The sequence below is a fragment of the Melanerpes formicivorus genome, unplaced genomic scaffold (assembly GCF_026170545.1).
Source record: "Melanerpes formicivorus ecotype bairdi unplaced genomic scaffold, bMelFor1.0.p_v2 SCAF_6, whole genome shotgun sequence".
NCBI lineage: Eukaryota > Metazoa > Chordata > Aves > Piciformes > Picidae > Melanerpes > Melanerpes formicivorus.
In genome coordinates this window covers 23,899,742-23,913,279 of record NW_027142358.1, presented here as the reverse complement: position 1 = coordinate 23,913,279, position 13,538 = coordinate 23,899,742, and the positions used below count along the sequence as shown (strand labels likewise).

The 13,538-nt window shown below is 41.5% G+C and overlaps 1 protein-coding gene across 1 annotated transcript in view; it reads right to left on the bottom strand.

The window, feature by feature from the left end:
* The window catches only part of REEP3 (receptor accessory protein 3), a 42,242-nt gene extending 31,459 nt beyond the window's left edge, over positions 1 to 10,783 (bottom strand). Inside the window, exon 1 of the mRNA XM_068140123.1 lies at positions 10,692 to 10,783. Coding sequence (XP_067996224.1) covers positions 10,692 to 10,723 — 32 coding nt within the window. The 5' untranslated portion in view covers positions 10,724 to 10,783. The remainder of the gene's footprint in view (positions 1 to 10,691) is intronic.
* Between the last annotated feature and the right edge of the window lie 2,755 nt (positions 10,784 to 13,538).

The following is a 13,538-nucleotide window of genomic DNA, read 5'->3' as shown; positions in this document are numbered from 1 at the left end:
TTTCAATAGCCTCTGATTTCACCTGTTGCTATGACTGTTTACCACTGGAAGAAAAGTATTTGTGCCCTTACAACAGCCATCAGGAAGGAGCATAACCGAACAGTCAGAATTAGCCAGCAATTAGAAATTATTTCACCTACTTCTCACAGCTCTTAAGAGAACCTGGTTTGAATTTGTTCCAAGGAAAAAAAGTGCCCTTGTACTGAACTCTGCTTCCCTTTCCTTTATCAGCAATGACTGACACCTGGATTAAAGGCATCAGGTAGAAGAGACCAACTGACTAATCTGGGGGTTTTTGCTATTGTTGGGGGATTTTTTGTCATTTTTTGGTCATGTTTAAAGCTATACATGCAACTGACAGTTTCTTGGCTTTGATAAACTGATGCAAAAAAAAAATCACCAGCTCTTATTTTACCTACTTACTACTCTAATCTTTATGTCTTGTATTGAAAATAATTTTGGAAGCTTCTACAATTTAATTAGGCCTTAATTTCCGTATGGGAATATGAAGTCCTTCCTATCAAGGATGCTCTAGAAGAATCCAGGAGGATTCTTCTTGCAAGCACCTTCCATGTTGTGATAGTTTAGGCTGTGCCTTTAAGAAAAGGATAGCTGCAGAACTCTCCAGCTGAATGTTTGGGTGTAAAAAGGAAAACAAAGGTTAATTCCAAACTAAGTTCATTGGTCAGATGTGAGATGTACCATAGCAAATGTCTCTAACATTCTTTCTCTCACTCACTCCAGCTCCAGTTAGTCTGTCTTTCGTTTCTTGGCCAGAGTGCATGCCGCTGACCCTAGACTGAAACTGGTAAGACAAGAAAGCTAACTTCTTAACAACTGTTTTGACCTAATGAATTTCCCTTAATATCCTTCTCTCTCTTTCTCCTTTTTGGTCTAATTAAATAGAGGGGAAAGGGAAGGGGGAGAGAGGTGGGGGGAGCCTGAGGTGGGATCCTCCTCAGGAGGATCAGTGTTATGTTCTTTTCTGTAAATTCTTGTATGATATTGTAAATACTGTACATTTAGTATATATTCATTGCATTTCATTATTGCTTGTAAAATACAGCCTTCATCCGCTTCTCTGAATGGGTTAGCTGTGCTTTATTGTCGGTGTGTGTGGGCTAAAGCATCACACCACTACACATGTTAAACTCTTACACTGAAAAATTGTTCCTTACCATAATTTCAACTAACTACACTGAAAAATTGTTCCTTACCATAATCTCAACTAACTCTCATAAAGTCAGTGACTGCTTCCTATAGAATAGACCAGACCAGGTTGGAAGAGACCTTCAAGATCATCGTGTCAAAGGCTTCTGTATTCCATGCCACAGTAAATTTGGAAACAAGCAAAGACAGGTGGATGTTTGGAGGGCCAAAGACAGCATGGTAGTATTTGTTTCATGCTTTTATCTCAGTACAGTCAGCTCCTGCACATTTTTAAAGATGTCTACAAGTCTTAAAAGCTTCAGCTCTTGGAGATCTCAAAGATCAAAATCCTAGTGAAGTGCCCAGGTACAAATCAGATTTGCATATGATGATGATCTTTTATCCAGTACAGAATTGGAACAGATGCAGTAAGACAGTATAACTGAAGAACAGCAACACTAATTGACAAAATTTCTCCATCTGATAGAAACACTAAATCAAATGCTGTCAAAAATATACAAGCTGGTGCTTTCCAGAATAAAACCCACAATAATCCAAGAAAGTACATCCTCATTACAGCAGCTGTTTTTAATGTTTAAAGTAGCCCCACTCATTAACATATGTAACTCCCAAAGCCTGATAACTCAGAAGTGGCAGTAACTTCCTTCAGTGACAAGAAAAAAACACCATTTTGTCGTATGAAAGGACCCAAGGCCAAATTTTTCTCTCTTGGTGCTAACTTGGGCCTATTGGAACGGGCTGCCCAGAGAGGTGGTTGAGTCACTGTCCCTGGAGGCGTTCAAGAGGAGATTGGACGTGGCATTTGGTGCCATGGTCTAGTCATGGGTTCTGTGTTGATAGGTTGGACTCTATGATCCTCGAGGTCCTTTCCAACCTAAGTTATACTGTGATACTGTAACTTCTATTACCACCAAGAAAACTACAGAAGTCATGCTAGGAAGCCTGTGCATAATTGCATGAGATCGGGAGTAAAGTGTTAGAGAATATTTTGTCTCAGCAGTTGCATAAGGCCAAACTGACCTCACAAATACAACACTTGAAGTACAGAATCTCAGTAACATAGTATTTTTTTTCTCTTGACTATCAGAGGAAAAACAGTTTATATTCTCTCAAATTAAGACTAAAGTCATGCTCATTCTCAGCTGTTTTTGGAATCTAAAGCTTTCTTCAGCGTTGGAAAGTGGCTGTGACGTTAGCTACTGCACTGGAGTTTCCCCATGTGATGGCCTCAGCCATCACAGCCTAAAGACTCTATTCCTCCAATACTTCAAAATGGCATATGTTTAAGAAAAAAAAAAAAGGATTTCCACTTGGTCAGTTTTGTTTTTTCACCATACACTGGTCTGCTAGAGACCTGGGTGAATCTCACAAGCTAAAATGCATAATCATGTCATTGCTCTAAGAGTATCTTCCCTCAACATTTTTAGAGCATCAAAATTACTGGTTACCGGAAACTAACATTTAAAGTAGGAGTGGTCCCAACTAAAAATTGCTTCTGCTTGTTCCAAGGAAAACCACATTTTATTCTTGAGCCATTTTTAAGTGAAAGACAAACCACACTGCATGTAACTATACAGTCATTATATGGGCTGCCTTTTTTTCTTCTTTGTAATTAAGTATCCAACAGTGCTACAGGCCACAATATGAGGAATATTAACATGGCTTGCTGTTTTTAGAGAGAAAAGTTCATAACCCAAAGGCTCAGAAAGCTCCTATTTAATCATTACACATCCAAAAAACCAGCATCAAGGTCCTGCCTCGAAGAAAACTTAACAGAAGACAAGCATTTGAGCAAAGAAAGAAGTGCAGCCACACAACACTAAGTCTTGAAGTAAAATTATCCTGACTCATCTCTTCCACAGACAGTTAGGACTTATTTGCTTTTGATCATCTGAAGTGATGTTATCTTATAACCAGTAAAGGATTTCTGAAACTTCTTAGAGCATTAAAAAACAGAACTGTGCACAGGAAAAGGTTTCTTCTATGAAATTTGTATTTGGCAGATAACATTGAGATAACATCTGGACACAGTTTCGAAGTATACGTGCTTCCTTAATTGTAACTGCTGCTTAAGAGAACTCTGTGAGACACCAAGTCAAGAACTTACAACATGCAGAATCTCTACCAAACTTAATCACATAGTTGTATTAGTAACTTAACCTTAATGTCAAAAATATGATGCTAAAGATGCCTTAATTTTCTCCCTGCTGAACCCAAACGGTTTATTTTCTTTAGAAACTCAAGTGTTAATACAGTAGTTTGAGGAGTAGATTGGGGGCATGCACACCATGCTAATTAACTAAAGGTTCATTCTTAGGAGAAGAATTCTGTTAACACAAGTATGTCCAATTGGCTACACATAAATCTACCAAGAACCCATAAGACAGAGGGAGCAAGGGTACCTTTCCTGAAATGCCATTTGCCAAATTTACCTGAGAGGTCCTCTTTATAAAACAGTAAATATCATTTTGTCTCTAGGATTTGAGTTCTGCATTTATTCAAGAAAAATCACCATTTGAATCTCCATAGGTACAACAGTAAAACACTGTTTATAACGCATCTGTGGCAAACTTAAGACTGCCACAATAGTAATTCAAAACAGGTATTTTATGCTCCTGTGAATATACTGTCTTCCAAGTCAACTTTAAGCTGTTTGCTGCTGAAAAATGTGAGTAAGACAGCTTATTCTCTGCCTCCCCAAACAGTCTAATAGTAAATACACTTCAAGTGAGTAACACCAGGCCTGCTTTTAGTCATAAGGGAAGCAACATCTTCTAGAGCAAGGTCCTAATCTGGCAAAAAAAAAAAAGAGATCAGCAAATAAAAGTGACTAATAAGAGCACAAAGTCAAAGAATTATCTTTAAAATAATTACAATTTCATGTAATGTTACTATATGATCATATCAAAACTAATTAAATATCTCTAAACTAGTGACCATTTTCCTCACTCTCCTTTCCATGGTTTTGATCAGTAAGTTACAAAAAATGGGGTTGGGGGAGGAAATAACACCCCTGGACAGTGGCAGGGAGAAACAAGCACAAAGTGATTTTTTACTTTTTTCCCCTTGAGCACTGCAAGTTCCAACAGCTTTATTAGCAGAAGTAAAGCAAAGCATTACGTCAGACTTCTCACTTCAGGAAAAATCCTGCTTTCTGAACCATTGCATTTAAATGCTATGTCAGAGGCTTTCAAAAGAAATTGCATGGGGTTTTTAGGATCAAATGCAAGTCCCAACTCTCTTCAGAATGTGTGAGCAATACTTCAAATACGATAAATAGAAAATACTAGTCTAGTTAAACCCACTTCTGTGTTGATGCTTGCAGACTTAACTATAAAACATGATAGAACCAGAAGAAATGCCCTATTATTTTCAGTGATAAACTGAATTGGATAACTAACAGTGATGGCTGACAAAAAACTTAAAACAGAGTTAGCCACTCCAGGGTGTTTTGTTTTTCCCCACGTCTGAAAGCATGTCATCAGAGTGGTTATTTGGTGCCACTGAGGTCAGTTGTGGTGAAAGTCAGACGGGTCAGCAAAAGAGTCTTTCCTACCTGGACCCTACACACCTCATCTCATTTGACCATGTTACCATCTACTTTGGCAGGCCTTTACATTTTGAAATGTTCTGAACAGATAGATTGTATTGTTTTCAGCTGTAACATTTTGGAATGGGCTGCCCAGGGAGGTGATGGAGTCACTGTCCCTGGAGGTGTTCAAAAGAGGACTGGAAGTGGCACTTGAAGCCATGGTTTAGTTAGTCATGAGGTGTTGGGTGATAGGCTGGACTTGATGACCTCTGAGATCTTTTCCAACCTTATTGATTCTGTGATTTTCTTCTTTAAAAGGCAAATACTTCCACATAATAGTATAGGTTTCAAAAATTCAAAAAGGATCAAAAAGCTTAGAGAAAGCTTCTTTACCCATGAAGCACCAGAACAGGGGTTAAGACATATATAATTTTTAATAATTTCTTATCAAGGATTATAAGTACTGTTCCAAAGCAACATTCTGGGGGTCTTTTAAATAGCAGAATTTGGCTTGAGATCTTCCTCAGCCTTATATGAGCATATAATGAGTTGGCTCTACATACCAAGTAACCAGGAAAGACAAGCTGTTCCATCTAGGTTAATTAAATGCTCAAGAACATAAAATATGTTCAGCTGAAGCAGACATTGGTCTGTAGAACATGCAAGAATGGAGGTTGTTTGTTTTAATTAGAAACATCCTTCTGTGCCAGACCACGCAGTTCTTGGTATTTCTTCATCTACTGCACATAGGACGCAGATGTGGATTTCAGCACGTTTTGTAACAGAGTCCATGCCAAGATCATTAAGTAATAATGTCAGACTCCACATTGTGTCTCTAGTCGAGCTCCATCTGGTTTTGAGCTCTCTCAGTCCACCCGCCTCCTGCAGGCTGTGAACACTGACCACGCATGCTCTGCATCTACACAGTCCCATAAACACAGGAGAGAAAAGAGCAACCAGACTGCATAGCAAGCATTGATTTAAGTAAAGGTGTGCCAGGCAGGCAGCAGGGACATTTATTTCCAACAAACTGTCAGAGCTAATGAGTCATTTTGCATTGTCCTAACTTACAGAATAGGTATTACAAGTTGGGTGTAATGAGCAGGTACTTTTTGCTGTACATATTAGGATTGCCTTACCTCTGTAAGCTCAACTATTGCAGAGATGCATTCTGATGATTTCCTTGCTCAATAACGTAAATTATTTTAAACTTTCACACAGACAATGCTCATGCCAAAAACGATACCAGTTTTGCCCTGTAACTTTTCATTCTCAACATAGCACTTACCTAGCAACTAACCAACAGCAATACGAGCTGGTGCAGTTCACTGCAACTAAAAGACTGACCTTTCACGCATGCTAATTTTCATTTGGTTTGACAAAAGAACCAAAATCACCCTGTGCCATCACAACTTTTGGACTCTGTGGCAAGTAGAGCATGAAGGGCAGGATGGTCCCTCACAGCAAACAAATCAGTGACATCTGTTTAACCCTAGCACAGACTGCCAAAGATAATTGATGCAAAGTGATCAAATCTCTGCAGATCTGTGGTGGGATGGGCATTTCAGTACATTTCACCATCTCAGCTGTTCACTGAGGCATTTAGCAACCATCAACAGTGAACACCCTTCATAAGTCAGCTGGAAGCATCCTGCAAGAGCAGCAGGCTACAGTTGAAGGAAATTGCCCACAAACGGGCCTTCTGACTTGGAAGATCAGGCTGCATACAACTATTCCTTTCACAGCATGTGGTGTTATCATTACTTAATTCCATCTGATGAATTAAGGTTGTTTAAGACAACTTGTTTGACAGCAAAAAAACCAAAACAAACAAGAGGTTTACAACCAAAACATACAGAGTTACATGAAACATCACCACTAAGCTAAGAGAAATATTCCTGACAATTCAATCAACACAGAAGCTACAGCTTCAATCAGTCCCCCTCAGATGTGTAGTAACTCTAGGGGCAGCTGGGTACCTGGAAATGTCCAATAACTACTACAGTATTAAAAGTAGATAAGATAATGTCTTGGAGACTACCATAAAAGAAACAACTTCAATTATTTTATAAAAACCCACACCACCAAACAACAAAAACCAAAACATCCACACAACCAGCCACCCACAAAACAACCAACCACAAAGGATGAAAAGCTAATACTACTACCTACTTTCAGGTCACCTCCTGAATGCCCCAGGCTTTTTCCAGCTTAATATAGTTACACTTCTAATCCAATATCAGAACGAACAAATGCTTCCTGAATCTTTGCATGTACATCTTTTGCACCATGCAAGGCTCTAAAATGAGAGTGGCGAAAGCAGGTAAAAACAGACAGAAAAATAACTAAATACTATTAACCAAGATAGAGACATCTTCCCCTGGACCACAACTACTCTCTCTTCCAACAGTCATGACTGTTGACCAACTTCACCAAAAAAAAGAAACTAGGCACTCAAACAAGACGGGAGAGTGTTGCAAAGCAACACAGATGGGGGAACTTCCATTTCTAAGTGAGAAGGGGGAAAAAAAGTTAACAGAATACAGCAGACAGTCTGCTTTAACAGATTGCAAGAACAAAATGGCCATCTACTTTGTATTGAGGATGCTTCACATCTTCACTTGGCACAAGAGGAGAGTCTGATCTCATCCATACCAGCCTGTGACTGACAAGTACTCAACATGTTTACTATTAAATACTGTCTCAGCAACTGATGTGTACACAATTGCTCAGACCTTACAGATGACATGCATGAGCAATCAAAGCAGACAAAGTCAGACACAGGTTCTATAGGAAGTTAACAAGATGGGCAGCTACAAAATTAAAAAGCTATTCCCACTATTAAAAACGAAGAACCTGACAAGGTGTATCACTTTGAGAGGTTTCCTAGGACTCAAAGAAATTACTATTTTCTGGTTGGTTTTGGAAGTGGGGGGGGAAAGGAAAAATCCTGCAGTAATCATTCTGAAGATTGTTGCACTAATAGGTGCGTTTTAGGTGTGCTATTAGAGCAGCACCCCACAGACACAAGACTTTTCATTTTAGAAAAGTTTTAATCACATGCTTCAAGTCTTCTGCTTCTTGACAGAAAGGAGAAGACAGAAATTGTACAAGGTATTTCATGTTTAGATGCCCAACTATAACAACACTTACAGAGCAAAGGGGAAAGGCTTCATTAAAACTAAGTTTTATTGAAGATTCTTACGTGGAACAGCAAATTTGAGCCACTCCCTGTTTCCTGTGCATGACTCTGAGACAATTCACATTCAATTAAGAATTCTAATTCTCTACTAGCTCCACCGCCTAGTTCCTTAAAGCTTTAACCAAATTATTATAGCAGAATTGATTAACCTCAAATTGCAAATTCTAACTGAATCAGAAGTCATTTTGCTTGGGACAGGTGTGTCAAAACAAGTTCTCCACATTAAAAGTCAGCAGAGGACACTGCAACACACCTACAAATTTACATTTTGCTGCTCTTTTGGCCCCTCAGAATAGTAGGTCAGTCACAAGAGATTCTGCTGAAGCCAAAACTGCTGCTCCTTCCAATCAACACAATACAACAAGTATTCCTGACTGTGGCACACACAACAACAGGACTTCTTAGACTTGCTATGGACAGTGCCATAGCTCACATATACAAAGTCACCACACCTAAATTAAAACACTACCTAAGTAAGAGAAAACATCAGGTCTTAGCAACTAAGTAGTGGTTAAAAAGTATTTCCACCTTTCTTATGGCATTTAAGCAAAAGGTAGTACACACCTTCCAAACTCATGACACACAAGGCAGGAAAAAAAAAGCCACTGGAACAAGTATGTCTGGAAAAAGACCAGGAAGGAAAACAGATCAAATTGAGGAAAACCGTGTAATGGACACATTATGAAGACGCGGACAAGAGCACAAGGAGGACAGGCTCAAGACTATTGAAATGAAGACTTCTTATGCCACATCACATCAACTTCTGTTCTACTTCCCACCTTCCTCTTCTATGTGAACTTTTCTCTATGAAGCAAAACTAAACAATAGTCTCAAAGCTGTCCAAGTTCCTGGGAAGCTGAACACTGACAAGCTAGCAAAATCCCACTGTTAGGAAACAAGGGCAGAAGAAGGAGAGGATTTATAAATAATATGAAGGACTCCCTTTTTAGCAAACATAATTAGGGCACACAAATGAGTGGCCAACGTCAACCAGAAGATGAGACTACACAGAACTACACAATACATTGCCCGTTAGTACCTCTTTCAATAGATCTGTGGATAGCAGTAGCTATTCTCATCCCCTGTGCTGTTATTTAGGCCTACAGCAGACATAATCCTTAAAAGGCAAACAGCAATTCATTTCAGGGAAAAAAAAAAAAAACCTTCACAAGAGGTGCTGGTAGTACTGTTACAAACAATGCAATATAAGTTGTTGGGGGAAAAAAATTATCTAGTTAGTGCTTTTAAGCAAGGAAGTGGAAACAGGTTCAGCAAAGTCATTTGATGCACAGAAAGTAATAATTTGCCTCTTGCCTCTAGGGCTGTGGATTGCCCATGGGAAGCCCACACTGATAAAGTGCACAGACAGCAACTCTTCCCACAGCCTTTCTCTTCTGAACCAATGTTACCCTTTGCCAGACCTGGAACTCCATGCTCTACTTTGCAAGTTTCAATTATCTGACAAGTCTGAAGCAGGAAGATTGCTATTTATGTAGGTGACTGGATGGCAGCAGGAAAATGTATGTAGCAGTATGAGAAGATTTCTTCACAACAAAAAGTTTTCAGATAAACTTACACTAGACAGTTTAAAGGAGATGTTTGTCACCAACAAAATGGGAAAATCTACTGCAAGAAGGTCATACACTCCTGCTATATACTTAGCACTAGCTCAGAAGTTTGCTGGACTACTTTGTGAGCAGTCAGTCCATTTGTCTGGCAAAAAGTCATACATAGCAAATCTCAGCTCGGGCAACCCAATAAACACTGAGGCCCCCAGAGCCACAGAGCTACTAAGCTAAGAGCACAACGAAGACTCAGTTGCCCATTATATGCCATAGAACAGCACAATGCCTAAGAAAGTGGACAAAGGTTGCACTGGAGCTTATTTTCTCAAATAGAACTTGAACAATACACAAGATGGTACTTTTTACCTACGAAAGTTTGGCCCTTAGGCTGCCAAAACCTCAGGTTTACAAAGACCACTACCCAATAATGCTGCCAGTCCACCACTTCATCAACTAGTAACTTATATTCACCAGAGAGCCCCCCATCTCACACTGCCAAGCTTTCTCCCAGCCCTTTCAGTTCTGACACAATTTAAAAAGGAAAATGGTTAGCACGCAGATTTGATAACTAAACTTGGATTGATTTACAAGTAACGCTCAGGACTTGTGCGTGATCGGCACCAGCGGCCCGAGCTTTTTTGGCCCTTTAGGAAATACCTACTTACAGAGGGATACACACGATGTGACTACGAGAGACGAGGAACCCGCTGCTGTTTTTGCGGGCGCTTCTGGAGGTACAGACAAGCGTCCCTCTAGGGCAGAGCCATAGCTCCCACTACCTCTACTCCTTTCAAGCGAGAAGCAAAGCGCTCTAAAAGATTATTTGCTTGGTTTAACACTGCACTTCTTAGCCGTCGGTCGATGCACCACGGCGGCACCGTGGCCCAAACACCCAACCCCTCTCCACCCCAGGAGCCCAGCCAGCCCCGCACGGCACAGTACTCGCCACACCTGAAGAAGCAGCCCACCCCGCCTCACCTGCGCGGGGAGAGGCGAGGCCGGCCGCCCTGCCGCCCGCAACCCAACGTCAGCCCAACGGCCGCGTAAGGCACCCAGCTAAGGAGACATGGGAGAAGGAGAACATAGGAGAAGGAGAACATGAGAAAAGGGACACGCCTCCCCCTCGCCATACTCTTCCCTGGGCAGCCCCGCCGGGAGAAGCCCCGGGGCCCCTTTCGTCCCACCAAGAGCCACTGCTACCCACTCCCAGCCCGGCACTCACACCACTGCCCGCGAAATCATCCAGGAGACCATCGCGGCGGCTGAGCAGCACCCACTCGCAGCCAGCCCTGCCCGAATGGCTGCGGCTCCGCCTCTGCCCGCCCCATTGGCTCGGCAGCTGTGCGCATGCGTCCGGCTGGCGGCGCGGGCTCGGCCGACAGTGCTGGCGGGCGACAGTGAGGGAGGGGAAGGGAGATTGTGTGTGCGTACGGGCGGCGCGGCCTGGTACCCGCAGGGCCTGCCGCGGGGACAGGGGCCCCGCCGCCAAGGGCCCCGCCCTAAGGAAGGGACCGCACTTTCTGTCCGCCGCCATCTACTTTGAGGCTGACTAGCAGACGGCCCCTGCGCAGCACCCATCGGGCCGCTGCACGGAAGAAACAGGAATAGAGGTCATTAAGAGGGCAATAAAGAATCCTTTCTCCCTTCTGATCCCTCCTTTCGAAGGGCAGTGACCAACTCCAGCAAGGAAGGTGTGTTGGGATCATTGCCCCGTACCTATGTCTTTTCCAAATGGTCTCTCTGTGCTTATATCCTATTTGCTGTAGGACCTATCAAAGCATTCATTTCACACATCAAGTCACTTCAAGTTGGCCTTGCAAACCCAGAGGTAGCTGACTTGCTGTGGGACAGATCAGGCCAAGGTGTTGGTGATTGCTGGAAGGATGAGGGCACGGTGCTTTACCCAGCTCACAGCGGCTGAAGGCCCCTTAGAGCAGACAGTGTGCTCCAGCACTGTCTGAACCGCAATGGGAAGGTGCTTCTCCGTCGTACTTGTTTGCAAGTACTTGTCCCAAAGGCTGTCTAAGGACACATCCTTACATGGGCCACATAGACTGCAGTTAATCCAAGACTTCAGGTGACCAGAAAGGCAGGATGTGTGTGGGGGATGGGATTAGTGACTGTGTACCCTATTATTTTTTTTTCCTTCCATAGACACCTTTTCACTGGCTACTGCCCAAGGCAAGCCACTGAGCAAGACAGTCCACAGCATAACACAGTACAGAGAGAGACTCTTGGCAAGCTCTTCATCGGACAGATTGAGACATGCAGAAGGTGACTACTCCCTGATAGTTTAGCTAATCTGTTGCAATTCATCTCCGCATACCACCAGCTTTACACTTCTTGCAGAACCCTTTGTACACATAGAAGGACAATATTTTGCTAAAAGACACTGCTTTGTCTTTTCTCAGAAGAAGAAGATGTAGGAAGTTCAGTCCATGCCATTGCTGGAAATATGTAACTCATGTTACTCTTCTGATACCAACAAGCACAGCAGAGAGATACCTGAAGCAATAGATGCCAATGCTACTGAATGTGCCACTGAGGAAATAAGGTAGAGAATGAAGAGGTTACTGTTTTCAACACTCACAGGGCCACTGACTCCCCTGGTGAATTACACGCCAAGGTCAACATTATAGTCTTTGGCAGGAATTTGGCATGTCTTTTAGTAAAGATAATGCATAGTCTTCCTGCCTGACATACAGTAAGAAGAAATGGCTTTATCTTTGTAACTATTGTCTTATTCAGATGAGAGGTACAAGGTAAGTGCAGTCTGGTTCCTGTTCTACAGGCAAGAACCAGAACTCTTCACCTCCTTGAACCAGTAATACCCAGCCACAGGCATCTTCCCTCTTCTGCAACCTTTAAACAACTCATGCAGTAAAAAGGCAAAAAGTGATGCCTAAGTGATAAATAAACAAATATAGACCATTTTAACAATTATGGGGTTTGAAAACTGTTGCTATAGTTATATATATGAAATTTGAAGCTGGAAATGGGAAATTATGCAATTATATAAAAACCAAATTTATTTCTACCACACAGGGATCTGTGTCTTGAAAATAATGATCTTGGTGATCTTGCATCTCTCCTTACCTTGAATACTGAAAGGGGTAACAAGGGGAAAGAGGTAGAGAGGAATTTATTTGTGGACAATTTAAAATACACCACCTGTCAATCTTATTTTTTAAACAGGCCTAACCTGAATGCATTCTTCATGGCATTCAATGAAAGGAGAAGCCCAAACCACCACTTACATACAGCTTGCATAACAAACTTCTCCAGTGACAGACTGTGCAAAGCAAACTTGTGCAGCAGAGCATTTGAAATATAAATTACTTGGGAGAGATTACATTTTAGACTCCATTCTGTAAACTCCTGCTGCCTGCATAACACTCTGATGAAGTTTATAGCATTCTACTCCATCTAGAGCAAACTGCAAGATGAGAGTTCTAGTTTATAGTATATTAAATAGGTAGACAGTAGATTTCTTTACTGCAAGCAATTGTTCAATACTGTCTCAGAGAACCATTCCAGCAAAAGACTGATACTCTTTTTTACCATCTGAGATAGTATATACATTAACTCCATAGCTGTGTGTTTTATTTCATGTGGAGCATGTTTAAGAGAAGGAAAAAAACCACTATTTTGTATAAATTTATTTTTCTTGCATTTATTGGCATGACAATACTGTCTCTGGTGGAAAGCTAAATTTACATTTAAAGAGGCATTTTTAAAAAGGTAAAGGCAGATGGCTCAGGAGAGTAATTTATCTTGCTAGGAAGATATACTTTATTTCATAGAATATTTGGAGACTTAATTCAGTGCAAGAAGCTGGGTGTTGTTTACTGAGCCCAAGCATACCCCATGGACTTCCCTGTATTCCATTTCAGAGAGAATGATAGTCCATGCTCCTGCAGAGCAGAAACAGGGAGACGTGTGACAATTAAATCCATGCCATGTACTTACTCAAACCTGGGGTGTCTTACTCATACGTCTGTCTAGTTTTATGTAAGGAAGAGACAGCTGTCTCATTATAGGATATTTTTAAGCCACCCCCAAAAGCCAC